The sequence below is a fragment of the Lynx rufus genome, unplaced genomic scaffold (assembly GCF_022079265.1).
Source record: "Lynx rufus isolate CCGP_SWC_20201006 ecotype Redwood Valley unplaced genomic scaffold, mLynRuf1.p SCAF_10, whole genome shotgun sequence".
In the NCBI taxonomy this organism is placed as follows: Eukaryota; Metazoa; Chordata; class Mammalia; order Carnivora; family Felidae; genus Lynx; species Lynx rufus.
The window spans coordinates 86,517,060-86,543,677 of record NW_025814824.1 but is presented as its reverse complement, the minus strand read 5'-3'; the positions used below and the strand labels follow the sequence as shown (position 1 = coordinate 86,543,677).

General features: G+C 56.6%; 2 protein-coding genes across 3 annotated transcripts; both read left to right on the top strand.

Moving 5' to 3' along the window:
- Positions 1-8,016, top strand: PIP5KL1 (phosphatidylinositol-4-phosphate 5-kinase like 1). Its single transcript, XM_047100031.1, has 10 exons — positions 1-30; positions 842-1,045; positions 2,143-2,193; positions 2,400-2,554; positions 2,828-2,952; positions 3,448-3,482; positions 3,573-3,628; positions 4,880-4,992; positions 5,299-5,452; positions 7,490-8,016. Exons 1-10 carry the CDS (start codon positions 1-3, stop codon positions 7,755-7,757), a joined length of 1,191 nt encoding a protein of 396 aa, XP_046955987.1. The 3' UTR covers positions 7,758-8,016.
- A 3,785-nt stretch (positions 8,017-11,801) lies between these two features.
- ST6GALNAC4 (ST6 N-acetylgalactosaminide alpha-2,6-sialyltransferase 4) lies at positions 11,802-25,122 on the top strand. 2 transcript variants are annotated; one of them, XR_006960494.1, is made up of 8 exons: positions 11,802-11,889; positions 12,321-12,407; positions 13,929-14,114; positions 17,475-17,887; positions 19,649-19,756; positions 20,609-21,271; positions 23,264-23,397; positions 23,525-25,122. XR_006960494.1 is itself a non-coding variant. In XM_047070062.1 (6 exons), exons 2-6 carry the CDS (start codon positions 12,396-12,398, stop codon positions 20,796-20,798), a joined length of 909 nt encoding a protein of 302 aa, XP_046926018.1. In that variant the 5' UTR covers positions 11,802-11,889; positions 12,321-12,395; the 3' UTR covers positions 20,799-21,297. The 2 variants fall into 2 exon arrangements, 1 of the variants encoding a protein (XP_046926018.1); XM_047070062.1 differs by lacking the exons at positions 23,264-23,397; positions 23,525-25,122 and having other exon boundaries at positions 20,609-21,297.
- Positions 25,123-26,618: the final 1,496 nt, after the last annotated feature.

Genomic DNA, 26,618 nt, shown 5'->3' with positions numbered 1-26,618 from the left:
ATGGCCGCGCCGAGCCCGGGGCCCCGCGAGGTAGGTGCGGACCCAAAAGAGGACAGGAGAGGAAAGGGTTGGGGGTCAGGGTCCAGGCCTCCCCTCCCAGGGTAGCGCGGACACAGACCCCCAATCCAAGTCCCGGAGGGGTCCTGCCCTGGGCGGGGACCAGGACACGCCCCACAGGGGGCCGCAGGTATGCAGGGGAAGTCTGGCGGTTACCCCCAGAGAACTTCCTCAGTTTTCTCATCGCGAAAATGGAGGTGATTATAAAAGCTCCTCCTTCATAGGGCTGTCAGGAAGTCAGACTCTCAGCCAGTGCTGGGCACATGGTGGGTGCCCACTACTAATGGGTCAGCTGCTGCGAGCTCAGCTTCATGCTGACCCTCCGCTCGGCCTGGAGGAACTCCAGTCGAATAGATGCCCCCGTCCCTGGCTTCACAGCTCCTACTATCAAGGGTTCCTGGGCATGGAGCTCAAACTGCCGCGAAGGAGTTATTATAGTTCTCATTTTACAGAGGAGAAAACGAGATGCAGAAAGGTTAGGTGACTTACCTAAGATCACACAGCTGGTGAGAGACAGGTTTGTCTGCGGAAAACATTCTCTACCTACTGATAATAATAACCATCGTTCTATTCTGGGTGCTGACTGCATGCCAGGCACTGGGCGGCCCATCACAACACCCAGTGAGGTGGGTACCAGCATTCTCCCTATTTTGCAACCGAGGAAACGGAGGCAGAGAGTGATAACAGGAGGGCTCACGAGTACCAGAGGTGGGACGCAAACCCAGGTCTTTCCCCTCTGGAATGCTTCTGTGGGCTCACTGCTTCTTGTGTTTCCTGCCACCAGGTCCTGGCCCCCTCCCCAGAGGCTGGATGCAGACCAGCCACCTCGACCTCTGGCCGCCGTGGCCTCCTCTGGCGTCTACGAGACAAGCAGGCTCGCCTTGGCCTGTTTGAGATCGGCCCGGGGCATGAGCTGCACCAGCTGACATGTATGATGCAGGCAGGGCTGTGGGCTGCCACTCAGGTCTCCATGGACCACCCACCCACAGTGAGTGGCTGATCTGTGCCATGCACCTCAACAGTACCAAGGGCAAGACTGCGCCGATGCCCTGTCTTGTTAATACTGCAGGACTGGGGATGAGAGGGCTGTAAGAGGAGGAAATCGGGGGCTTGGGGGTGCAGGGAGGGACATGCTGGGGTGGGGGCTGAGGCCAGGAAGCCACACAGCCCAGTGTGTGTTGGGGAGGTGAAGGCCCCCTTAACCCAGGTGGTTGGCGTGGGATCTAGTTGGGCCTCTTCTTCTTTGGGCCTCAGAGTCCCCATCTGTATAATGGGTAGGGGGGACTGTATTCCCGGGTCTCTGAGGCCCTCCTAGCTCTGCTAGGGTGCATGGCTGAGAAAGGACCCCACCCCCACCCTGCCAGCCTGGCCCATCCTCCCCGGAGCTCAGGCTGGGGCCAGGCTGGCTCAGCAGAAAGGGTCGCCCAACTGCAAGCTCAGCAGCTGGATGGAGCCCGAGCAAGCACGCGTGTTGTTTGTGTGTGTGCACACATGTGCACAGTGTGACCACAGCCCGTAGGCCAAGTCCTGGCACATGGACCTAGAGGTCCAGGAAGAGTGTCGGAGCCCGACAAGAGGTCCTCTAACTCTCATCGCCTGCTGCCAATCGAACATGGCTCCCCAGTACTCAGCATGGCCTCAGGACCTTGCTGGCTCAAGGCCAAGAGCCAGCTGTCCAGCTGCATCCATACCCCATCCTTCCTTTACCTACTGCAACCACTTGGGCCCTCTTGCTCTTCCCGGTGGCCACCAGTGCTGTTCCCCCTGCTGTGAGCACCAGGCACGTCCTCTCCACCACCTTTCAGATTTCAGCTTAGAGGTCACCTCCCCCAGGAAGCCTTCCCTGATCCTGCCTCTCTCACACTGAGTCAGGCAGGTCCCTTGGCTTTAAGGCCATCCCCTTTCACTGGGATGGCCTCCGGCTTCACTTGGCCAACGTGCATCTGGGTGAATGGACCAGGCTCTGAGTTCTGGCGCTGGTTGGCTGGAGCAATCAGACTGTGGAAAGGGGGTGAGGCCAGAGGCAGGGCTCTTGGAGATCCTGGGGCTGAGACTTGCCCTGAACCCCTCCACCCCTCCCTGTAGGGACCACCCACCGAGGAGGATTTCTCCGAGGTCCTGACCCAGGTTCATGAGGTAGGAAGCCCAAGACTGCTGCATGGGAGGGGCGTGTACTGGTGTTCCTTCTCTGTCCTCGGTCTCCCCCTTCGTGCAGTGGGAGTGCTGACTTGCCTCAGGGCCTTGTGGGGAGGATGTGATTACCCTGACCCTCCCACGCTAGGGCCAACTGCACACACCTGGCCCCCGTGGACACTCTTGGGCCTGCTTTTCCTCCCCTGCAGGGCTTCGAGCTGGGCACCCTGGCCGGCCCGGCCTTCGCCTGGCTACGCCACTCCCTAGGCCTGGCTGAGGGAGACTACCAGGCGGCATTAGGCCCAGGTGGCCCCTACCTGCAGTTCCTCAGCACCTCCAAGAGCAAGGCCAGCTTCTTCCTGTCGTGAGCTGGCAGCAGGGGTGGGGAAGGGGTGGGAGTGTTGTTCTTGGGTGAAGGGGGGGGGGAGGCGGAGAAGAGAAACAGGATGGCAAGGTCGGGGAGGGCCAGGGGCAGGTAGGGATCAGACGGAGGAGGAGAGGGAGGACGGGAGGTGACAAGGGTGGAGGTGGGGAGACCTTCAACCTGGGCCTGGGGAGACAGATACACATTCGGGCAGAGGGCCTGATGGGGGCCGCTCCAGCCCTGCCTGACCAGTGACCTCTCCCTCCACCCCAGCCACGATCAACGCTTCTTCCTGAAGACCCAGCGCCGCCGGGAGGTGCGGGCGCTGCTCGCCCACCTGCCCCGCTACGTGCAGCACCTGCAGCGGCACCCGCACTCGCTGCTTGCGCGGTTGCTGGGTACGACCGGCCAGGAACCCGGGACTGCGGGGCTGGGGGAGGGAAGAGAGAGCGGAGGAGGAGGGTAGGGAGTGGGGCGGTTCCCGGGGGGAGGGGGGGTGTAGGGGATCTGAGCCCGAGCGGGGCGGAGGGAACCGATCCGCCGGCCGCGGATAGTTCCGTGGGGGGCGTGTCCTAGATGTTCCTGTAGGGGAAAGGTGGTGTCTGGATGGGCGGGGCCTAAAGGGGGCGGTGTCGACTGACAGTCCCTTGTGGGGAGGGTATGTGGGTGGAGTCACGCCTGAGGACCGCGCATCTCTGGGGCCGCCTAGAGCCGGGCCCAGTCGGGACCTCTACCCAAGCCGCGGGAGAGGTCTGGGGGCGCGGCCTGGAGGGGCGGGCTCGGGAGGCGGTGGACCTCGAGAAGGAGGCGAGGCCTGGCGCCGGGCCTAGGGCGGGATGGGCCCAGGGGTGTCGAGTTTGGGGCCCCTCACCTGGCGCCCTCTCCCCTTCCAGGAGTGCACAGTCTGCGGGTGGCTCGGGGAAAGAAGGTGGGTGAGGCCGAGGCGAGGGGGCCGGGTCAGAGGGGGCGGCTGGAGGGTGAGATCCTGTCCTCCCTCACTCCCTACCCCCGTCCCCAGAAATTCTTCATCATCATGCAGAGCGTCTTCTATCCCGCCGGCCGCATCTCTGAGAGGTGAGTCGCCTCACAGGGCCCCGGCCCCACGCGGGACGTGCCACCTGCAGCACCCATCCCCCCCTAGATAGATGCGAAACTGGAGGCCAGGGAGGAGAAGGGGCATCCCCAAGGTCTCCTAATGGATCAGAGACAGTGCTAGGCACGACCAGCGTCTCTTGAGCACTCAGGATGCACTGGGCACTCGAGTCTTCGCATTCATTGCCTTCTTTATTCCCAGAACGGTTCTGAGGGGCAGGTGTGGTTATCATGCCCATTTTATAGATGAGAAGCTGAGGACAAGGAGGGCCAGCTACTCTGCGAGGAACAGGGATTCGAACCCAGCCTCTTATTTCACATGGCCTCTGTGCCTCCTAACCCCGACTCTGCCTGCAGGGTCTCCATTAGTGCTCCCCTGGGGCCACGGACTTCCTTCAAGCCCTCCTGGTGCTGCTGTCTAGGGTTGGATGCCTGTGTCTGGAACACCTCCAGGGATGACAGGGTGCTAAGAGGCAGGCACAAGCAGGGGTAAAGCCTGAACTGGGCTTCCAAAGGCCTGAGTTCAAATTCCTGCTCTGCCTTCTTTTTTTTCCTTAGTTTATTTATTTGTTAATTTTTAAAAATATTTTATTTATTTTTGAGAGAGAAAGAGTGACAGCGGGGAGGGGCAGAGAGAGAGGGAGACACAGAACCTGAAGCAGGCTTCAGGCTCCAATGTGATGTGGAGCTTGAACCCCCAAGCCTCGAGATCATGACCTGAGCTGAAGTCAGATGTTTAACCGACTGAGCCACCCAGGTGCCCCACCCCCACCCCCGCTCTATTCTTTACTTACTGTGTGGGCAAGTCAAAGAAAACTCTGGGCCTTTTTCTTCATCTGTGACATGGGGACAATAATGGAATGGGTTGTGCTGAGGATTTGAACATCCACCCAGTGGAAGCTCTTGTTTCTTGGTTCCCTGTGTGTGTCAGTCTGTGCCAACCTGAATTCTGTCATCCCCTTTCTTTTTTTTTTTTTTTTTTTAATTTTTTTTTTCAACGTTTATTTATTTTTCTTGGGACAGAGAGAGACAGAGCATGAACGGGGGAGGGGCAGAGAGAGAGGGAGACACAGAATCGGAAACAGGCTCCAGGCTCTGAGCCATCAGCCCAGAGCCCGACGCGGGGCTCGAACTCACGGACCGCGAGATCGTGACCTGGCTGAAGTCGGAGGCCCAACCGACTGCGCCACCCAGGCGCCCTTGTCATCCCCTTTCTGTCATACCCCCTCACAGGTATGATATAAAGGGCTGTGAGGTGAGCCGATGGGTGGAGCCAGCCCCTGAGGGTAGCCCTCTTGTCCTCGTGCTGAAGGACCTCAACTTTCAAGGCAAGACCATCGACCTGGGTGAGCCATGGGGACAGTCAGTGGCTGCTCTTTCTCCATTCCGGGTGAAGTCAGAAGGGTGTCCCTGGCACTGCCCTCTGCCTGAGTCATTAAGAGCCCGGGGTCTAGAGTCAGGCAGAGCAGAGTTCAAATCCTAGCTCCACGACTTACTAACTAGGTGACCAGGGCAAATTACAGATGAGTTTCCTCATCTGTGACGTGGGGCAGTAATGACACCTGCCCTCTTGGGGCAGATATGTGTGGAGCCCTCAGCACCTTGCCTGGCACACGATGAGCACTCAAGCGGGGGCACTGATGCTCTGGCAGGGCCCCAGCGGAGCTGGCTCCTCCACCAGATGGAACTGGACACCGCCTTCCTCCGGGAGCTCAACGTGCTGGATTACAGCCTTCTGATGGCCTTCCAGCGCCTCCACGAGGACGAGAGGGGCCCGGGCAGCAGCCTCATCTTCCGCACAGCCAGGTGGGCCCCCCTACAGGGCAAGGGCAAGAATGAGGTGACGGGAGCCTGAGAGCGATGGGTGGTGAGGTGGGAAGACAGTACAGACAAAGGCTCAGAGACTGGAAAGTGCAGCGTTTGTGTGTCCGTGTGCGCGTGTGTTCCACGTGTAGGGTGAAGGGCTGGAGAAGCCTGGCTGGCAGGGTGGGGGGACACATGCGGACAGCAGCAGAGGACAGAACAGGGGAGATCCAGCTGGACAAGGACTTCGGTGCTGATTTAAAGAATCTGCCCACTTTCCTGAAGGGGTGTGGAGCCATGGGAGATTTCAGAACAGTTTTCAGACCTATTTAATTTTTACTTTAGAAGGAGCCCTTGCCCTTTAACCCAGTAATTCTACTTCTAGGACCCTGGGGTCATCACCATGGGCACCATCATCATGGTGTCCCCCTGCCTTGTAGTAGCAACTGTTCTTTGCATGCTGGCCACGAGCCTCATTAAGGTGGGCTCCTTCCCATTTTAGAGATGCGATAAGTGAGGTTCAGAGACGGGAAGCGAGGTTGTAGAATGGCTTCTGAGGATTCATGTTAGTCCTTGGTTGGTTGCTTTGATTTCAGTCCTCCAAGGCCCACCTTTGTGACTGAACAGGATTAAGTAGGGGTTAAGGAAGGCACATTAAGGAAAGAAGCCCAACCATCTGGTGGGTGGAAAAGAAAAGTGAAAGATGATGTCCTCTCATCTGGCCTCCGAACCCACCCTTTGGAGGAAGACCTTGGGATGGGTGAGGCTTGGGCAGAGCCCAGATTAACGGCTCCCCACAGTCCTGTGGCTGGGCTGACCACATCCTGACCAGAGGGTGAAATTCCTGCCATGGGGCACAGACGGGTCCCCAGCCAAGTCTGCCCATCCAAACTAGGTCAGCTTCTGCCTTGCCCTCTGCCCCCATCTGGGGCTTAGATTACAGCTGTCATTCAACCGGTAAACCCTAGTGTGCATATAGTGGTTGTTGTCATATTGAAATTTGCTAGCTGGTAAGTTGCCACTGTTCCAGCCCCACATCTACCAGTTCCCAGCCCCCCATTCAGAAAAAGACCCCGCCCCGCCCCCTCCCAGCACCGCACCGCACCGCAATGCAAAGGACACTAGCGGTTTGCCCAGTCTCCCACACCACTGGGTTCTGATTGGTCGATGCCTGGGCAGGGCCTGTCTTTCATTGGCTTATTTCCCTCCGCGACACTTCCCCAACTTCCCTCCACCTCCAAGAGGACGAAATAGGGAATTGAACCTGCTTTGGGCTGGGACTGGGACCCAGCCAAAGGCATCTTCGGATTTGGAATACATTTGGAAGGCATCCCATCCCCCAACACACACATCATCTATAAACCGGAATTGGACTTTGTTCACAAGGTTTCTTTCAGCTCTGCCACCCCGAAACCTCCAGAGACGGACGACCCCAAACAGAAGTTTGGGAAATACCCCAACACCAGACTTGCCCAAAGTGACCCGGCGGATAAAATGCAGAGCCAGGGTCTGCGTGACCCAAATGCTCTAGACAACAGAAATGTAACGCGAATCACACATGTGGTTTTAAATTGTCTAGCAGCCTCTTTTAGAGAAGTAAAAAGAAACAGGTAAAACTAATTGTAAGAATATATTTGTTACGCAATACACCCCAAATTTTATCGTTTCATCATCTAATCAATATAAACATTTATGAGGTATTTTACATTCTTTTTCTCATACTGTCTTGGAAATTCAGTCTGTATTTTACTCTTAGAGCGTATCCCAGTTGGGACTGGCCGCAGTTTAATGCTCAACGGCCACATATGGCTAGTGGCTACGTATTGGACAGTGCGACTCTAGACCATCATCCACACTTTACTCGGCCTCCCAGTTCGTCTGACGTCATAGGCCTGGCACACAGGAGTTGTGGGAATGAGCGGAGGAAGCGCAGGGTCAGCGCAGAATCACCGCGGGCGCGCCGGGGCTAGGCTTGCGGGAACCCTTTGGCTGGGGCCCCCCTGGAGGAGACAGTAGCCTCACCCACCTGTCGGCCGCCAGGTCTGTGCGAGGGGTACAGAGCCCGGAGGAGCCGGGATCCCAGAACCGCCGGCTGCTGCCCGACTCCCCCAACGCCTTACACATCCTGGACGGGCCGGAGCAACGCTATTTCCTGGGTCTCGTGGATCTCTCTACGGTCTACGGGCTCCGCAAGCGGCTGGAGCATTTATGGAAGACGCTGCGCTACCCAGGTCGGACCTTCTCCACCGTCAGCCCCGCTCGCTACGCCCGTCGCCTCTGCCAGTGGGTGGAGGCTCATACCGAGTGACCCGCGCCCGTCGCTCTCTCGCATCTGGACAATGGGCACACGCCGGGAACCAGGGTTCCAGTCTGGCCCCGGCGGCGGGCCGGCCTCCCTTCACCTGCTGTTCCTCCCTTTGGCCTCCAGAGGGCAGCATCCCCTAACTAATACCATGACAACACAGCCTCATTTGGTGGTGATGACTGGTTCGGCGTTGTGCCAGGGACTCCCCAACATTAGCTCCATTAATCTTCAAAAAAAAAAAAAATGCTATTATTCTCTTTTTACAGACCATGAATTGGAGGCTCAGGGGGTGAAGGTACTGAGCAAGATCATTCAGCAATAAATGCTGGAACCGGGACTCGACTATGCCTTTTGGACTCAGGAGCCTGTATTCTTACCCAGCAGCTCCCTTAGCCCTGTCTTCATGCTCTGGGGAATGGTGTAGGCTGAAGGCTCCAGCCAAGCCCCTTTGTCGTCCAGATGGGGAAACTGAGGCCCAGAGACTTTAATGGGCTTACCCATGGGTAAGTGGAAAGGCCAGCCCAAGATCCCAGGTCTCCTTACCTCCTGTCCACTGGCCTTTTGGGGTGGTTCCTGTAGCTCCTGCTTCTCTAGGGATGCAGGCAGGAGAAGGGGAGGTTTTGGGGGCGGCTGCATCTCTGGAAGACACTATGTTAGGACCCACCATTGATCTTGAGTAAGTTCTTCCTTCCTCTGGAAGTCTCTCTTCTCATCTGCGAAAGGGGGACAGGGGTTGGTGGTCAGACCAAGGGCCTGGCCGCACAGACAATACCAGCAGCAAAGAAGCACAGTGCGTGCACAGCCCCTGATCATCCCTTCTCCTTCCTCCAGGAACCTCCAGCCTGGCCTCTGACCCTGGCCCAATCCAACCATACCCAAGTGGGCCTCTCCTCTAGAGCTGCTCTGGGGCCTGGCTGTGTGACCAGGACAAGGTGCTAAACCTCTCTGTGCTTCAGTGGTCGAATCTGTAAAATGGAAAGGATGAAAGTGGACTTCGTTAACTCATTAAATATTTATTGAGCACCTACTATGTGGCAGGCCCTCTACTGGGTGGTGGGGACCTGGGGAGCAAGATCCATAGATTCCACAGATTCCACAATTCTCTCCCTCACAGAACTCACAGTCTAGGGAGATATTGTGACAAAAGCGGCCCAGTGTGACAGAGCCTCATGAGGGAGCATGGGGCCATGGTGCTGAGGGAAGGGGCCTCCACCTAACAACTTGACTCTAACGTTTTAACTGAGACCAGAAGAGTCCGATGCAGCCCTGGGAGTCAGGCCAAGGTCATGGCAAAGGTCTGGGGTGAGAGAGAGCGCCTGACACTTGAGAGAGAGAAACATCTCACTGTGGGAGGGACAGTGTGTTGGTGGTGGGATTTTGTGGGCCAGGAGCTGACCCCCCCAGGACTGGAACTTGACCTTGGGAAAGCCCTTCAGCCGATACCAAACATTGCCATTCCACTAGCCTTTAGAGGAAATGAAGAAAAATGGTGGGGAGGGAAGGGAGAGGGAAGGGAAGTTGAATGCCACCGCCCTGGAGTGTGGGCTTCTGGAATGCGTGTACAATTGTCCTCACCCCTAGTTGTCTGGGTGACCTTGGGTGATATTCAACCTCTCTGAACTGGCACAAGCCACAGAGAATTTCTTGTTTGGGCTCAGCAGGAAGTTGAGACATGGAGGCCTTAAGGTCATCACTCAGGAGGTGGGTGGGTTGAGGAAACTGTGGCTGTGGGGCAGCACAGAAGGTTTGGCCCTACATTTCCCCAGGGTCTGGGTCTGACAGGACTGGAGCCTGAGAGTCCTGCACTCATAGATAAGCAGGACTCAGCCCCTCACCTTGCTGGGGTCTCTCACAATGGGCTGAGCCAGAGCCTGGGGCTGGAGAGGGACATGACTTATCCGAGATCTCACAGGGCCCGGGACTCCTGGTTGTCCTAAATTGCTCATTCAACAGACATGATCTAGCACATCGTGCTGGATGATTACTACGAAAAAGACCAGTCAAGGTGAAACTTAGAGGGATGGGCATGCAGTGTCACATAGAGTAGTTGGCCAGGGCCTTTCTGAAGAGGTGACAGTTGAGCTGAATGGCCGGAAGGAGCTGGCTATGTGAATAGAGCAGTCCAGGTAGCGGATACAGCAAGTGCAAAGGTCCTGAGGTAGGAATGAGCTCAGTGTGATTGGGGGTCGGAAGGGTGACCAGGGTGAGCAGATGGCGATTAAGAAGAAAGCAGGAGTTCAGACTGTACAGGGCCTGGTAGGTCAGGATAAAGAGTGGACTTTTGCAAAAACAAAATTGAAGAGCTTTATCTGAGCCTGCAGGACTTCCCGGTGTCAGTTCTACTGTGGATTTATGATTCTCATCTGCTCTGGGAGCCCAGGACATTTGGGCACATCCTTGTTTCCATGTGGCCAGGAGGGTGATGCCTCTTTAGAGAAAGAATCCTCACATCAGGTCACCGGCCATCGTGGGTAATGAATGGATCTGTAGGGAATTTCTCACAACTGTCCCCTTAGGGTTGAGTCTATGAGGAAGAGAAACGTGAAGGATGAAGACTGGGGGTCAGGGGCAGAAGGACTCAGGCTTTGTGTGCCTGGCCTTGTGTGAATGGGAGACCACAGAGAGAGTTTGAACTTGGGCCACCACCCTTGAGCTATGCCCAGACTAGGGTGCAGGGACAAAGTAGGCCCATGCTCAAAGGAGGCCCAGGGACAGGGCTTGCCTCAGCGTGCCCTCCCCGCAATAGGATGGGGAGAGTCATGGCCGACTTGGTTTTGCACTTGAGCAGGTAGCTTTGGGAAGTTGCTGATCTGGGTGTGGATCAGAACGTGGATACCTTGGCATCATGCCCACGTCAGAGCCTTTGAGAAAAAGGTGAATGGAGTTTGAAATGGGGTCTGAGCAGGAACCTAGCCTGGATCCCAGGGGAAGGCCCCATAGAGGGAGGTGGGTGTGGTGGAGGTGGTAAGACCTCCATAGGTAAGACCTTTATGCTGGCCCATAAAGCATTTTATATATATATATATATATATATATATATATATATATATATATACACTTCAGATGGAAAATGTGCCCTCTACTTCACCACAGGCCCACTATTCCCTATTGCCCCATATCTGCTCTTTCGACCCTTTGTGGCTCCTGACCGTGCTAGAGTTTGAAATCCCCAAGGGACCCCATTTGGGCCTTCAAATGGGACACATTGCAGCCTCTGTGGGTGTGCAACACCGAGTTGGTTGGGGTCTGGAGGACACTTTGGGAGGGGGTGCTTGGGAGGTGAAAATAGGTGGCCACTACGTGGCAGTGAGACTGCCCGGGGTTCGAATCCTAACAGTGTCACAGCTGCTCTGCACTGTACCACTGGCAGGTAGGTGCTGTTATTATCCCCACTTCATAGAGGAGAAAAACTGAGGCTCAGGTGTAGGTCACACCACCAGAGACAGTCCAGCTAGGGTCGACAGAGAAAATATAAGACGCCCCGTTACACCGGAACGTCAGATTTTTAATACAATTATACACTGTTTATCTGAAATTCCAATATAACTGAGTGTCCTGTATTTTACTTGCTAAATCTGGCAACCCTACCCGCTTGAAACCCAGGGCTGCTTGACCCCAAGCCCCTGCTTAATTTTCCTACCCACCCCCCCCCCCAATTTCAGAAATGGAGAAACCCAAGTCCGGAAGACTAGGCAGCCACGGAGGCGCCCTGGTTCCCACCCCCGCTAAGCCTTTTCTCTCAGATCCCCGGCAGGAGCTTGGGAGAAACGTGGTTGGGCAGAAAAGGGGAGATGCGGGAGCTCCGACTCCGCCCACGGCCTGCAGGCCTCGCCCCCATCCCGGAGGCCCCGCCGCCAGCCACGCACTTCCCTCCCCAGCCGCGCAGGCGGTGCTCGTAGGTCCCGCCTCCCTCCTCCCGGGCTCCGCCCCCAGCGCGCCCGTCTCCTCCCCGTCCTCGCAGACCCCGCCCCCGCTGCCGGCGGCGCACGTTCGGTTTCCAGTCTCCAGAAGCCGCGGCCGCGGTGCCGCCTCCGCCCCGGGGCTCAGGCTTCCAGCCCGGCCCGCCCGGTTTGCGGGCCATGGAGCTCCGAGCAGTGGATCGAGAACAGCCGGAGCGCCCCAGCCTACCCGTCTGGTTAGCTCCCGGCCGGGGGAAGGGGCGGTGGAATCTGGGAGAGGGGTGGAAATCTCTCGTCCTATCCCGCCTCAGGCCTCTCCGTTTCTCCCGCCCGTAGGGAGGTAGGAAGGATGGGGAGGCAGTCGGGGCTCCAGGCTGCTGGTTGTAACTGACCCAGACTCGATGGGTGACCTTGAGCCGAGGGCTCCCCCTCCCTGCCTCTCTTTCTCCATCTGCACAATGGGGATTGGGTTGGTGTGAGGTTTCCCGAAGGTCACCAGCTCTTTTAGGATGCGGACAGCGCTGTCCGGTGTTTGGGGACTTTAAGGCGTTTGACTCCCGAAAGCCATTTGCCTTGACCCTGGCCCCATACCCTTCCCTGCCTCAGTTTCCCTGGGCAGGTTCCTCAGGGGCCTGGGACCTAGCTCTGAGTTTCTGGATCTTGGCAGGTGCCTGGCTGCCACCCCTTCCCAGCCTGAGCCCTGGAGACAGCAGCCCCCAGGCTGCTGAGCAGCGGCAACAGCATGAAGGCTCCGGTAAGTGGTGGAAGGAGGAAGGCTCTTGGGGAACTTCCGGCCCAGCAGCCTCATAGCCTCTCCCACCCCAGCACTGACTCACTTTTGACCCACTGCTCCTGAGCTGAGAAGGGGAGACTGGCCTCAAAGCCCTGCCTGATCTGGCAGGCTGTGTGCCTTCAGACAAGTGGTGTTCCCTCTCTGGTCTCAGTGCCCTGTGCGCCTCCCCTGTAATGAGGAGATAACAGTACTACCGCTTGTGGGTATCCCCTAGGTCACCCAGGTGAGGCACCCACCTGGGAGGGGGATATGGTGCGAAAGTTCAGTTTAGCTGCCCTCAACTTTATTTAGGAGCTGCTGGTTGTGGGAGAGGACCCTGGATGTTGTGGGGAGTCCACCACCACTGCCTGAATCCGGGTCTCTGGGCCCCTTGTGGGCAGGGGACCAGATGCCGGGCAGAGCCTGAGGCCTCAGGGGCTGAACCCCCTCCCCCGCACAGCTGGCCACAGACAGATTTATTTTTAGAAGCTGATGTGGCTTGTGGGCAGAGAAGGGTGGGCCTCCGGCAGGATATGCCCTGGGAGGGGGGCGGGGGCGGGGAGCTGCTTTTCCCACCTCCGATTTTCAGAGTACCAGCCAGCTGCTGGGTGGGTTCTGCGGGCCAGCTGGGGGACCTCTGCCTTGGGCGGGCTGGGAGAATATTAGAGCCCAGAGAGACACAGATGGTGACCAGGGTGGCCCAGCACATGACGGCAGCCGCAGGTCGTGCCCCCTATCAGGGGGCTCCTCGTTGAAAGGCTTGGTGGGGGCACTCCCTAAGAGGGCCAGCGGGCCCCCGGAGGGCGTCCTGCTTCACGTGGCCTTTGGCGCATGCTTTCTGGAGGTGGGAGCCTCTGAACCAGCAGCTGTCAATTACTGAAACCATTTCTTGAGTGACACTTCCCTCTCTGCCATCCTCCTTACTCACCTGGGCTGCTGATCCGGATCCGGCACCAAGTCAGCTGGGGGAGGGGACAGGGGATGGGCACCCTGGCGGCCTCAGTCCAAGGTCTGAAGGAGGAGGGTTTGCCCTCCTGAGGGGCCACTCTTGCGTCTTCTTGTGCACATTATAGTCTACACAGCACTGTTACCGCTGGCCTCACGGTGAGCTCACAGGTGCTACGGGCCCTGAGTTTTTAGAAGAGGAAGCAGGTCTAGAGGGGTGGAGAGTTGCACCCAGGGCTACAGAGTGCACCTAGGCTTCTGGTTAAGAGTGTGGGCTCTGCAGCCTGGATTGAAGGGCCCATCCTGTTTCCATGCTGTGTGGCCTCGGGTTTTCATCCCGGATCCCTTATCTAGAACATGGGAGGAATAAAAGGGCTTGTCTCCAGGGCCTGAGCAGCCCAGAGGAAGCCCTGGTTAACTCTGGGCTCTGCTGATGTTCTGGAAGCTACCGAGCTGGGGTTTGGACCCACGAGGCTGGAGCATGGCACCCCAGCATAAGCTTCTAGGAGCCCCAGGGACACCCCCCGCACACACCCCATGACTGTTTGTCTCCCCCAGGGTCGGCTCCTGCTTGTCATCCTGTGCTCCTCGGGCTTCTCAGCTGCCTACATCCTGCTGTGCTGCTGGGCCTGCCTGTCCTTCTGCCTGGCCCCCTGCCTGGACCCCCACCCGTCCACCAACTCCAGGCCCACTGTGCCAGGGCCCCTGCACTTCAGCGGATATAGCAGCGTGCCAGATGGGAAGGTGAGCTGGCCGGACAACATGTCGAGACAGGCCGGCCAGGGTGCCCCCTACTCTCTGGGCATAAGTGAGAACCAGGCGCGTGCCAGGCCAGCCTGGACCCCAGGCTTGGCCCCTCTGCTCACCAGCTGTGTGACATTGAGCAGTCACTACACCTCTGTGAGTCCCAAGTTCTAAGAGGAAGTGGATTTATTTTTTTTTTTTATTTTGTAATTTTTTTTTTTTTTTCCAGAGAGAGAGAGAGAGAGTGAGCACGAGCAGGGGGGAGGGACAGAGGAAGAGGGAGAAAGAATCTTAAGCAGGTTCCACACTTAGTGTGGACCCCAGTGTGGGGGCTCAATTCCATCATCCTGGGATCATGACCTGAGCCAAAATCGAGAGTCGGATGCTTAACCAAATAAGCCACCCAGGCGCTCCAGAAATGTTTTTGTTTTTGTTTTTTAATTGAGTAAATATTTTAATTGTATTAAATATTTAATTGTATTTTAATTGAGTAAATATCTCAGCTGGGTGCTGGAGGTAAAATAGGTGAGTCGGCCAGGGTGCTCACCCCTGGAGCTCCCAGTCTGGTGGGGGAGACAGACACCTTCACATCGTGGTGATCTGTGTATCATTCTGTGTATGTATTTTTTTTTTTAATGTTTATTTGTTTTTGAGAGACAGGCGGAGACAGAGTACGAGCAGGAGAGGGGCAGAGAGGGAGGGAGACACAGAACCCGAAGCAGCTCCAGGCTCCGAGCTGTCAGCACAGAGCCTGACGCGGGGCTCGAACCCACGAACTGTGAGATCGTGACGCTTAAGCGCCTGAGCCACCCAGGTGCTCCTGTCTTTAGATGTAACTATGTTTGCACATAAGCCATTCATTCGGCAAGTGTGTATTTGGTGCCTTGGATGCGCCCTGTCTTGTGCTGATGATCGCTGCTGGGGATGGAGATGATAGAGAAAAGTCATGTCAGCCCCAGACCTTTCGTCCTCTCGTGGACGCTGGAGCTCAGGGGTGATGAGGCAGCTTTGGCCCCTGCCCCGTGACGCCCCCCTCCCCATGCTTGCCCTGCCAGGTGCAGATTGGAGTACGTTATACCCCTCACCCTGATTTCAGTGGCCCCCCATGGTAGCTTTCTCAAAGGCATCCCATACTGACACCCAGCACAGAAAGCTCCCGGCTCTGAGTCTGATGGCTCTCTGAGCACAAAGGTCAGAGGGAGGCATGTTCAGGGACCCCGGCTCGGAGGAGACGTATTTTGGGCCTTCATTTCTCTGAGTCTTGGTTGCCTCCTCATCGGTAACTTCTACCGATGAATCAAGAATCTTCTGGTTTCTACCTCTGTAGAGTTGCTCTGCTGATCTAACTGGGTGATCCGTGGCCAGTGTTCACAACAGGTGCCATGTAAATATTTGATCAAGATGTAAAACCACTGGGGGTTTGGCCACATGGGACAAGAGGTGGGGTGGGCCGGGTAGATGCTGTCCCATCTTCCGTGGTGGTGGCCAGCGTTTATTTCAGACACTCGAGCTCATGCGGATATGGGCTCGAGGTGGCCAGATCCTCTGGGTTTCTTCAGAGAAGCCAGAAATCCAGGTTTTGGATATCCGGAAAAAAATCTGATCGCAGTTAAATAGTTTAAAGCCCTTGCGTGGGACAAGCTGAATATCTCCTGGGGCTAGCAGTGACCTCAGATCTGAATAGACCACAGTGGGCAGGATAGGCTCAAACTGTGGGCAGAATAAAGGAATCGTGCTGTCTTTTGGAGGCATGGAAAATGGGCCTGTGAGTCCCTAAATCAACATTAGGTCTGATATAAAATATCTCAGAGAGGAATACAGGACCATCGTAAACCCGTGTCCTCTCGGGAGGGCATGGAGACATGGGGTGGGGAGCAAGTCTTTTTCTGGGACCCCTGAGCCCTGACCGCCAGTGAACATTTGTAGACGTGTTGGCTCAGCTTCAGCTTCTCGGGGGATAATGAGATGGTTGGGCCCTCACTGTCCTCCGGGTCTGGGCTAATCATTCCCCAGGCAGTTTTATTTTATTTTAATTACTATTTAAAAAAATTGTTTTAATGTTTGTTTATTTTTGAGAGAGACCGAGCATGAGTGGGGGAGGGGCAGAGAGAGAGGGAGACACAGAATCCGAAGCAGGCTCCGAGCTCTGAGCTGTCAGCACAGAGCCCAATGGGGCTCAAACTCACGAACCCTGAGATCATGACCTGAGCCGAAGTCAGACACTCAACTGACTGAGCCACCCAGGCGCCCCTAATTATTATGTTTTTATGAGAGAGAGAGAGAGAGAGAGAGCATGCACGTGAGTGGGGGAGAGGGGCAGGGAGAGAGAGGCAGAATCTCAAGCAGGTCCCACGCTCAGTGCAAAGCCCCACTCGGGGGCCCGATCCCACAACCCTGGAATCAGGGCCTGAGCCGAAATCAAGAGTCAGAGGCTCAACCGACTGAGCCACCCAGGCACCCCTCCAGGCATTTTTAATTGAGTCCTCTCACAACCTGGTCAAGTAAATGCTATTTTCATCCCCATTTGACAGATGAGGAAACTGAGGCTCAGAGAGACAGAGGAAGTGGCAGAACCAGGATTCAGGCTCCGAGCCAGACGTTCTCAATGTTGTGAAACCCTAAAGACTAATGACCCTTCTTTTACTTACAAACCGGGCACAACATGAGTGGGGCTCAGGCAGAGGAGGGAGTGGCCTAAGAGTCATTGTGAAGAGCCGAGGTTCATGTTTACTTAACAAGCACATATATGACCCCTGGTACCAGTGTGTGCTAAGTACCGCTTCAAGTGCTTTATAAGTGTTTGCTCACGTAACCGTAATAAAGAACCCACGATGGGGCGCCTGGGTGGCTCAGTCGGTTGGGCGTCCGACTTCAGCTCAGGTCACGATCTCGCGGTCCGTGAGTTCGAGCCCCGCGTCAGGCTCTGGGCTGATGGCTCAGAGCCTGGAGCCTGCTTCTGATTCTGTCTCCCTCTCTCTCTGCCCCTCCCCCGTTCATGCTCTGTCTTTCTCTGTCTCAAAAATAAATAAATGTTAAAAAAATTAAAAAAAAAAAAACAAAACCCACGATGGAGGGCGTATTAGGACCTCAGCAATAGGGAAAAGGGACATGAAGGTGGCCGATGAGGAAGCATGGGGCTCTGAACACAGAGTCTCAGCCCTGCCACTTGCTATCCATGTGACCGTAGGAAAGTCACTCCCCCAGCCCAGCCTCAATTTCCTTACCTGCAAAATGGGTTGACGCCGTGCTTGCAGCTGATACAGGGGCCACGTGAAGGCGGTGGCTGTTACTGGGTGGAGGGACGGGGATGTGGGAGCTGTGTGCTCATGCCTTTCTCTTCCTCTCTGCCTCTCCCTGCAGCCGCTGGTCCGAGAACCATGCCGTAGCTGTGCCGTGGTGTCCAGCTCCGGCCAGATGCTGGGCTCGGGCCTGGGCGCGGAGATCGACAGTGCCGAGTGCGTGCTGCGCATGAACCAGGCACCCACCGTGGGCTTTGAGGCGGACGTGGGCCGGCGCAGCACCCTGCGCGTGGTCTCGCACACGAGTGTGCCCCTGCTGCTGCGCAACTACTCCCACTACTTCCAGCACGCCCGTGACACGCTCTACGTGGTGTGGGGCCAGGGCAGGCACATGGACCGGGCGCTGGGCGGCCGTACCTACCGCACACTGCTGCAGCTCACGAAGATGTACCCGGGCCTGCAGGTCTACACCTTCACGGAGCGCATGATGGCCTACTGCGACCAGGTCTTCCAGGACGAGACGGGCAAGAACCGGTGAGCCTGGGGCCGGCCTGCGGGGGGGTCTCCCTGCTGGCTGGGGACCTGCCTTCTCAAGCCGCTTCTTGTCCATCACGGGTCTGCTCCACCGGGCGCTGGGGTTCAGCAGTGAGGGAGGCAGACGTGCTCCTGCCTCTGATGGGGGACAGAATCAGAGAGACTGTCGTTCGTCGAGTTAGCACATAGATCAAAAAGCCCCTACAGTGGCCGGCCTTACGAGCGCAGGCTAGGGGAGCACTGCCGCGGGGAGCGGTGTGGGGAGCTCTGGCCTCGGGAGGGGATACTCCCTGAGATCTGAATTGGCCTCTGAAGTCCCTGCCAGATGACAGAAGTAACAGTGACGGTAGAAACGGCCCTCTTCCTGCACCAGGCACGGCCTTAAGCCCTCTGGGTTGAGGATCTCCTTTCATCTCACACTCAGACTCCTCCCAGCCTCCTCCTCCACACGCTGGCTCCTCCCACCCCCCACCACAGCTCTGGAAATCCGGCTGCCAGCCTCCAGTTTCCCAGCCAGAAACCTGGGCTTTGTACCCGCCTCCTTTCATTCCATCACCTGCGGCACATGGTGGCCTCTTGACTCTCCTGTGCCCACAGGTGCCACCTGGACCCAAGCCGCCATTACGCCCCAGCCTCCACTGCGCTTGTAGCAGCCCCTTGCTGCCGCCACTCTTGCCCCCCTTGCAGTCTGAGCGCCAACCGCCTGCAACCTGACGGAGGCTTCCCTTCACGTGGAGAATAAAATCCAGGCTCTCGTCCCTCCCCTCCCCTGGCCTGTAAGCCTCCTACGAGGCCCGCCTCCGTGATCTCATCATCTCCCTTCTCTCAACCTGCCAGTCCTCTGGGCCTCCTCACATCTCTACACTGGCTCTCACCTGCAGGGCTCATACATGTTTTCCCTCTGTCTAGAATGTTCTCCTCTCTGCCTCCCTGTGACTGACTCCTTCTTGCTATTCAGGTCTGGATGGGATGTCACCTCATCAGAGAAGCCCTCCATGACCACCCCGTCTGAAGGTGCCCTTCCCTGCCTGACATTCTTTGTCCCCTTTTTGTCTCAGCATTCCTGGCCCTCCCTTGAGAATGTTAGCACTGGCCGTGGCAGGTTCCTGGCCACCCAGTTTGAAAGAGTGAGCCACCCCATAACCCTTCTGTCAAGGTGGATGTGAGTAGCCCTCGTCTGGGAGGGTAACCAGTGCTGGTGCATTGAGAGAGTTGAGCCCTGGGCTGCCCACACAGTCCCTCTCTCCCAGTTGGGTGTGGGGACCAGGGGAGGTGCTGAGCTGACAGTGTTCCCTCCCCATAACTACCTATATAATTCTCCCCATTCCACAGATGGGTCAGCGAGGCTCAGAGAGGTTTGTGAGCAAAGCTGATACCCTAGGGCAGATGTAGGGTTTGAATTGAAGACCAACTTGAATTCAGACAGGGGTCTTCCCCACTCTCACCCGCTGTGCTCGGTAGCCTTACACGATCGTCTGGGGGTTTGCTCAAGCCCCGTGTGGGTGGTGAGGGGCTGAACGAGCCTGGGTTGGCGTCCAGCTGCACCCCTTTCCTGCTGCGGATCTCGGGCTGGCTCTGTCCCCTCCCCAGCCTTCCCCAGGGCCCCCTCTGTAGGGGGTCAAGGGGAGGGCCCTTGGCTGGGAGGATGACCAGCGCTGTGCCTGGAGACAGCTGAGGCTGGGCCCGTCGCACAGCCCCTTCCTTGCTCAGACCCGCGTTGGGGAGGGACGCGGCTGCGCTGACTGTGCCCCTTCCCGCCAGGAGACAGTCCGGCTCCTTCCTCAGCACCGGCTGGTTCACCATGATCCTCGCCCTGGAGCTGTGCGAGGAGATCGTGGTCTACGGAATGGTCAGCGACAGCTACTGCAGGTCAGGCCACCTGGGTCCTGGGCGGGAGGAAAGGCCGGGGCGGGGAGGACCGTGGGCCCCCTGTCCTGGCCTCACCCTGGGGGAGCTTGGGGCACGGGGTGTGTGGGCTTCCCCGTGGGCGGCTGAGGCTCAGACACCCCTGGGGCCCAGGGCCTCCCTTTCCTCATATGTAAAAGAGAGAGCGATCACACCTTCCCCGGAAGGTTGTAGAAACGTTTAGAGAGAGAATAAATCTACCGAGGTGCTCAGAATAAATCTACCGAGCTGCGTCGAAGCTGTTGCCGTTGATATCACAACAGTTCAGTATTATTGTAAGGAACATGTGCACAAGGGACAGGACGAGCCCCGGGCCTTTGTTTTCTGTTCTCTTGGAGCTTGCTTGGTGAGCACGTGGGCCAGATGACAGCCCATGTGCGCCCTCTGCCATGGCCCCGGGCCAGACGGCCAGTGTGCACGGTGCTGATGAGCGGGTGGGGGTGCAGCCGCGGGGACTGACGGGACGCTCACCGGAAGCCCAGAACCCGCAAGGCACTTTGCAATCTTACATCTTTTTGACCCGTGGTCTCAGGTGACCGTCTGCGTTTTACAGACGGGTTATTTATGCTCACAGAGTACGTCTCCAGCCTAGAAGCGGCCAGCTTGCAAGAGCGAGAGCCAGGGTCAAACCCTGGCCCGTGGGATCCGTGGGCTGCCCTGCGCCTCCCCTGTCTGTCCTGACCTTCCCCGGGACCAGGCATGGGGGTGCTCCGGCGGGGAGTCCCTGGTGAGGGGCTGGTCGTGGTAGGTGGCAGGGTGTGGCGGGAGGCAGGCGAGCTTAGGTGCCCCACGCCTGTCCCTCTTCCCCACCCGCAGGGAGGAGAGCCACCCCTCGGTGCCTTACCACTACTTTGAGAAGGGCCGGCTGGACGAATGTCAGATGTACCTGGCCCACGAGCGGGCGCCCCGCAGCGCCCACCGCTTCATCACTGAGAAGGCCGTGTTCTCCCGCTGGGCCAAGAAGAGGCCCATTGTGTTTGCCCACCCATCGTGGAGGACCCAGTAGCCCCATCGCCTAGCCAGCCACAAGGCCCTCACCGGGCCTCTGTTCCACACTCCACCGGAAACATTTAATTTATGGATCCTGTCTCCTGCCACATGCCTAGTGGACCTAAGGTCCCTTCTGGCCCTACCCTGGGGACACTTGGAGCCATCTTAGGCCTCCCGACTTGAGGGGGAGAAGAGGAGGACTGTGGTGACCTTTGCAGCCCTTTCCTGCACCCCACTTTCTGAGTAATCCAAATCTTCATTTTGGGGTTCACCCCCCCTCTGGGTCTGTCCAGTGGCCTTTGCCCCCGGGGCTGATGGCCCCTCAACTCACCAGCATTGTGATCTTCGATCTTTCAACAGCCCCGGTCCTTCTTCACTGTCCCCCCTCCACCTGCCTTTGGTGCCACATTTCCCAGGCTGGAGCTTGGGGTTCGTTGAGCGAAGGGGCCTTTGAACTGTGACTGCCAGGGCCGCCTCTGGAGTGTACGGGTAAACATGGGTTTTCTGGAAGCCTGTCTGAAGTGTGGTCATGTGTCTGGGGGTGGGGATTGGGGCTCCTCTCCCTGCCACAATCCCATAACCTGTTGACTCGAGGGCAGGCTGGGTCCTTGGGCCCCTCCGCGGGCCCTCAGCCGGCTGGACTTCTGGCATTTAACCTGCCCACGTGTTTCTTCCCCAGGAGCCTACCTGCTTCCCCGCCAAGTCAGGAAGCCTCTTCCTCACCAGGCCGGGAAGTCTGGCTCCCTGGCTGCACTTGGCACGGGGAATGCCCCACCTCAGCAGCTTCCAGGGTACCCCTTGTCCTGTACCAGCGGGAGGAGAGGCCAGAGCTTGGGAGGAAATGACTCAGGGTGGGAAGGAAAGTGCCCCACCCCGTGTCACCTCCCTGCTCCGTGGGTTAAATTCCAAGGATCTTGCCAGTTAAATCCCCTGTTAACTCTGAAGTTGGTCACACTGCAAGAAAGGCAGGCAGAGCTTCAGTTTCCTCACCTGTAGGGTGGGAAAAACAGACTCACCAGTAAACAGCAAGGGCCGGTGAACAAGGGTCTGTGGCCACCTTGGGGAGCGGGACAGAGTTAGCACATTTTACAGATAAGGAGAAGCCACTTGGCTGAGCCAGGAGAGCAAGGGGTCTGAGTGCCTGGGCCCTGCACCAGAGGGTTGGGGAGAGCCCGTGAAAGTACTTAACTACCCCTCCCTCCCTTTTTCCTTTCCTTTCCTTTCCTTTCCTTTCCTTTCCTTTCCTTTCCTTTCCTTTCCTTTCCTTTCCTTTCCTTTCCTTTCCTTCCTCCGCTCCCTCTCTCCTTGCCTCCTTCCTTAATCTGGAGACCAGGAAACTAATGAAAAACCAGGACCTCAGGCTGTCAGCTGCGAAGGAGGAGCCCTGGGGTCCTAGCTCCCCCAGCTCCAGGGCTTGGGGCCCACCTCACGGGCATGTGACTTGCGCAGTTGTTTAGGATCTTATTTGTCAACCTGAAATTCTTAACAGTGCTTTGTCATAAGGGGCTGCACACTTGCATTTTGCGCTGCACCCCGCAAACTATGTGGCCAGTTGTGCCACGGAGCCTGGGTGCCAGGGAGCACACTCCCCCCTGCTGCCCCCAGCCTTCTCAGGAGAGCCTGGGGACCTGGCCCCTGGCCCACGGCACTGCTTTATGTGCCCGGCCTCCCCCGCCCCAGTGCCAGGCAGGCCCAGAAGGCTCTGCAAGCGTGGGAGGAGCGGGGAGAGCCCTGAGCTGGGGAAGTAGGAGCAGGCTGGCAGCCGAACGCCAGCTGCCGGCCTGGCAGTGGCCAGTGTCTCTGAGCAGGTATTGGGCAGAGGTAAGGGTGGGATGTAACCTGGCAGGCAGACGGTTGGTGGGGGAACTTCCAGGCTCGGAGGGAGGGCTCTGGAGTGAGACCTGGCCTCCCTCAGGCTCCTGCCGTGGGATCCTGGCAGATTAGTGCCTTCCTCCTGGCCTCAGTTTCCTCATCTGTGAAAGATATTAAAGTAGTCCTCACTGGGGCGCCCAGCTGGCTTGGTAGAGCATGCGACTCTTGACTTCGGGGTTGTAAGTTCAAGCCCCATGTAGGCATGGAGTCTACTTTAAAAAAAAAAAAAAAAAAGTAGTCCCTACCTCATGGGATTGTATGAATTCACCGAGGTGGCCCCAGGGATGGCACTTGATGTGTGGGACTATCATTTTCAATGGGATCTCCCTTGCTCAGCATCGGCCCTGCCCTCCTTGGCCCTGACCAGCTGCCTCCCTGCTCACAGTCTTGTCCTGGGTCTCCAAGGACAGAGTCTGCTGTTTCTGGGGAGATTTGAACTCACACCCCTTCCGAGAGGTTGCCTCCTCCTCCTCCGTCCCCCAGGAGATGCTGGCTCAGCCCCTGGGCCCAGTGCACAGAGGAGCCTCTGTCCTGGTCCTGCCCCCGGGTGGGATGTTTATTGCTGGGTTGGCCTAAATAATGTGTCTTTCTGGGATGGTGACCTGGCAGGCACGGTCCACCAGTTTCTTCCTCCGGGCCAAAGACAATGACCCCTGGCTGCTCTGGTGACTGGTTCTGGGCCTGCTGAAGGCTCTCCGAGGAAGCCTCTTCTCTGCCACTGCAGTTCCAGCAGCTTCCAGGAGGTGAGTTGGGGGCGGGACCTCCCTCCCAGCTCTGAGGAGTGTGGCCGGGTGGGGCACCGTGTGTGCAGCCCCCCCTTCGGGGATCTGTTTTCCTGTCCACACCCCTGCTCCTTTGTCCCCTCGGCAGGCCTGCTGAGGACTCATCTACTTCCTCCTGAGGTCAGAGGGGAAACCAGGTGAGCCTCACAGCCTGGCGGTGTCTTAAGGGGCCTCTTCTCAGAAGGAACTTGGGGCCAGCTACTTCCTGGTTCCAGACCCACTGCCCAGGTCGTGGGAACATGCGCTTGGGAGCAGCTCCTGTGTGCAGGCCCACACCTGCCAGAGACGCTCACTGGCTTCTTCTTTGTCCAGAGGAAAAGAGCCTGGAGTTCCCGGGCTTGACTCCCATACTGGCTGTGCCCAGGACCCAGGAGGGAGAGACCTGGGCAAGTCTTGACCCCTCTCGGGGCCTTGGTTTGGGTCTGTGTAAATTGGGAGCTAGTGTGGCAGGTGAGGGAGTCTCTGAGGGCTCCTTCTAGGGCCCCGCGGAAGGGAAAAATCCCAACAGTGCAAAGATTGCTAAGGGATAAGAAGGGAAGGTGGTCACACTCAGGACCCCCACCCTGGGACAAGAAGGCCTGAAGCAGAGGCCATCTCCCCCACACCATGGATGGGCAGCTCTGTGGGGAGGACCAGCTCCGGGCAGAGTTGGAGAACAGCACCAGAATTGGCCACGGCCACCCGTCCATGAAAGCCCTGCTGTGGGTGTGGGGCAGGCCTTGGGCTTTGGGGCAGAATGACTTGTGGTTATTCAGCAGATAGGCCTGGGGGAATCCCAGCCTGGGCACCTGTGCGCACCCCAAGTGGCACTTTCTCCCTCTGGAGGGTAGTAGTACCCATCGCATAGGTTATTTTAAGGATTCAGTGAGGTGTATCTGCAAAGTACTTATTAGCACAGGAGAAAGCACCTGGCGTGCGACACACTGGAGCTGTTTTTCTTATCCTTGTTATTATTGAAGTGGTTCTTTTGGGGGGGCCCAGGAAAAGGGAAGTCAGCCCTACAGCAGAGCTTCCTGGAATAAGCCTTGGCCCGGCAGGCCTGAGGGGGGAGCTCCAGGTCCGGGTTTGGTCCAGGAACTGGTTCTGCAACACTCTGATCTCCCTAGTCCCTGTCATTGGCCTGGGGCAGGAAGAAGAGCTGGGGACAGGACACCCCCACTCCTGGTAGAGGCTCTAACCGGAGGGGTGACTTTGGGCAAGGGGCTCCTGTTCTCTGAACCCCCATAACCAAGCTTCCCACCCGGCTGCCCTGCTCCCTGCCCTGTGGTTTTGTGTCCTCCTGCTGGCAGGGTGAGAGGTCTGGGGCTGAAGTGGGGTGCGGCTCAGGAAGCGGATGGAGGTGGACACCAGAGGGGCAAGAAGCCTCGAATCCACCTTTGGCCCTCCCCACTGAGCCCCACTGCCTGGTGGGCAGTGTCTACACAACCTGGAGGAAGGACCTTGGGCACGCCCCCCCCCCTTTGGTTTTAATTTAAAACAAAGTGGTATTAACAAATGAGTCCAATGTAAACAGCCTGGAACTTTATGAAGCAGAAAATAAAGGTAGCACCCACCCTTCCTGCCCCACATCCATTCTCCAGGGGGAAACTACTGCCAGTGGTCCAGTGTGGATTCTTCCAGACTTTTTGTGTACGTTTACAAATATATAGGCATAGATAGTTATATACTTTAAAAAAATTTTTTTTAATGTCTATTTTTGAGAGAGACAGATTGCGAGCGGGGGAGGGGCAGAGAGAGAGGGAGACACAGAATCCAAAGCAGGCTCCAGGCTCCGAGCTGTCAGCACAGAGCCCGACACGGGGCTTGAACCCACAAACCACAAGATCATGACCTGAGCCAAAGTCAGATGCTTAACCGACTGAGTCACTCAGGCACCCCCCCCCACCCCGATAGTTGTCTTTTTTTTTTTAAGGAATCATGCTATAGATGCAGTTCATTTTTTTATAAGTTAAAAACTCAGTTTTTAAATATAAAAACATTGTGGCTGTTAATCTTAAAATTTCTGGAAAATACAGTTAAGCCAAAAAAAAAAAAAAAAAGCAGCCCATAATCTCATCATTGCAGAAATAACCACTCTTAACACTTTAATCACTGATAGGCAAAAAAGTATCTCCTTATTTTAATTTGATTATCTCTGTCCTTTTTTCACTTTTTTTAGTGCTTTTTAAAAAAAGTTTATTATTTTTGAGAGAGAGAGAGAGAGAGAGAGGGTGTGCTTGCATGCACGAGCAGGGAAGAGGCAGAGGGAGAGAGAGACAAAATCCCAAGCAGGCTCAGCACAGAGTCCGACTTGGGGCTCAGTCTCACGAATTATGAGATCATGACCTGAACCAAAATCACGAGTCGGACACTGAACCGACGGAGCCACCCAGGCGTCCCTCTTTCTTTCACCTTTTAATTACTGTGCTACATGGGGCACCTGGGTGGCTCCGTCAGTTAAGCGTCCGACTTCAGCTCAGGTCATGATCTCACGGTCCGTGAGTTCGAGCCCCGCGTTGGGCTCTGTGCTGACAGCTCGGAGCCTGGAGCCTGTTTTGGATTCTGTGTCTCCCTCTCTCTCTGACCCTCCCCCGTTCATGCTCTGTCTCTCTCTGTCTCAAAAGTAAATACACATTAAAAAAATTTACTGTGATACATACAAATGGTGGCATAGATCATTCTTGTAAATTATAAAACATAACAATATAGTGAACCTCTCAAAACCCACGTCCCACTTAAAGACCAGAGTGGCACTAGAAATGCCCGCCTCTGTTTCCTCCTTCCCCTTTCCTGCATCCCTGCCTACCCCACAGAGACAACTGTGTTCTTGCTTGTAAAACTTTAATCATTCGGATAGGCAAAAGCTTACCCCCTCCCTGGCTGGGAGAAGTAGCCTGCTGCCAGCTGTATGCTTAATATAGTGTGTAGTTTTGTCTTCTGGGACTTGTCTTTTTCACCGCTCGTGTCTCTAAAACCCATCCATGTCATTGTAGCTTGTTCGTTTTCCCTGCTATATAATATTTCACCGCCGCATATTGCAAAGGAAACAAATCCAGTCTCCTGTTGATGGATATATAGGCTGTTTCCAGTTTGGTGTTATTTCAAGGACTGCCACTCAGGATTTTGTTGTGTACAAGTGAAAGAATTTCTCCAGACTACACACATGCAGGAGGGGAAAGCAAAGTTTTACAATTTCCTTTTCT

Bases quoted from the DNA above. Each gene is read 5' to 3' on its own strand.
- PIP5KL1 (XM_047100031.1), top strand. From the start codon at position 1: ATGGCCGCGCCGAGCCCGGGGCCCCGCGAG. The intron at 31-841 runs GTAGGTGCGGAC...TCCTGCCACCAG, and splicing joins CGAGCCCGGGGCCCCGCGAG to GTCCTGGCCCCCTCCCCAGA. The intron at 3,483-3,572 runs GTGGGTGAGGCC...CCCCGTCCCCAG, and splicing joins GGGTGGCTCGGGGAAAGAAG to AAATTCTTCATCATCATGCA.
- ST6GALNAC4 (XM_047070062.1), top strand. The intron at 17,888-19,648 runs GTGAGCCTGGGG...CCTTCCCGCCAG, and splicing joins GACGAGACGGGCAAGAACCG to GAGACAGTCCGGCTCCTTCC. The intron at 19,757-20,608 runs GTCAGGCCACCT...CCCCACCCGCAG, and splicing joins GTCAGCGACAGCTACTGCAG to GGAGGAGAGCCACCCCTCGG.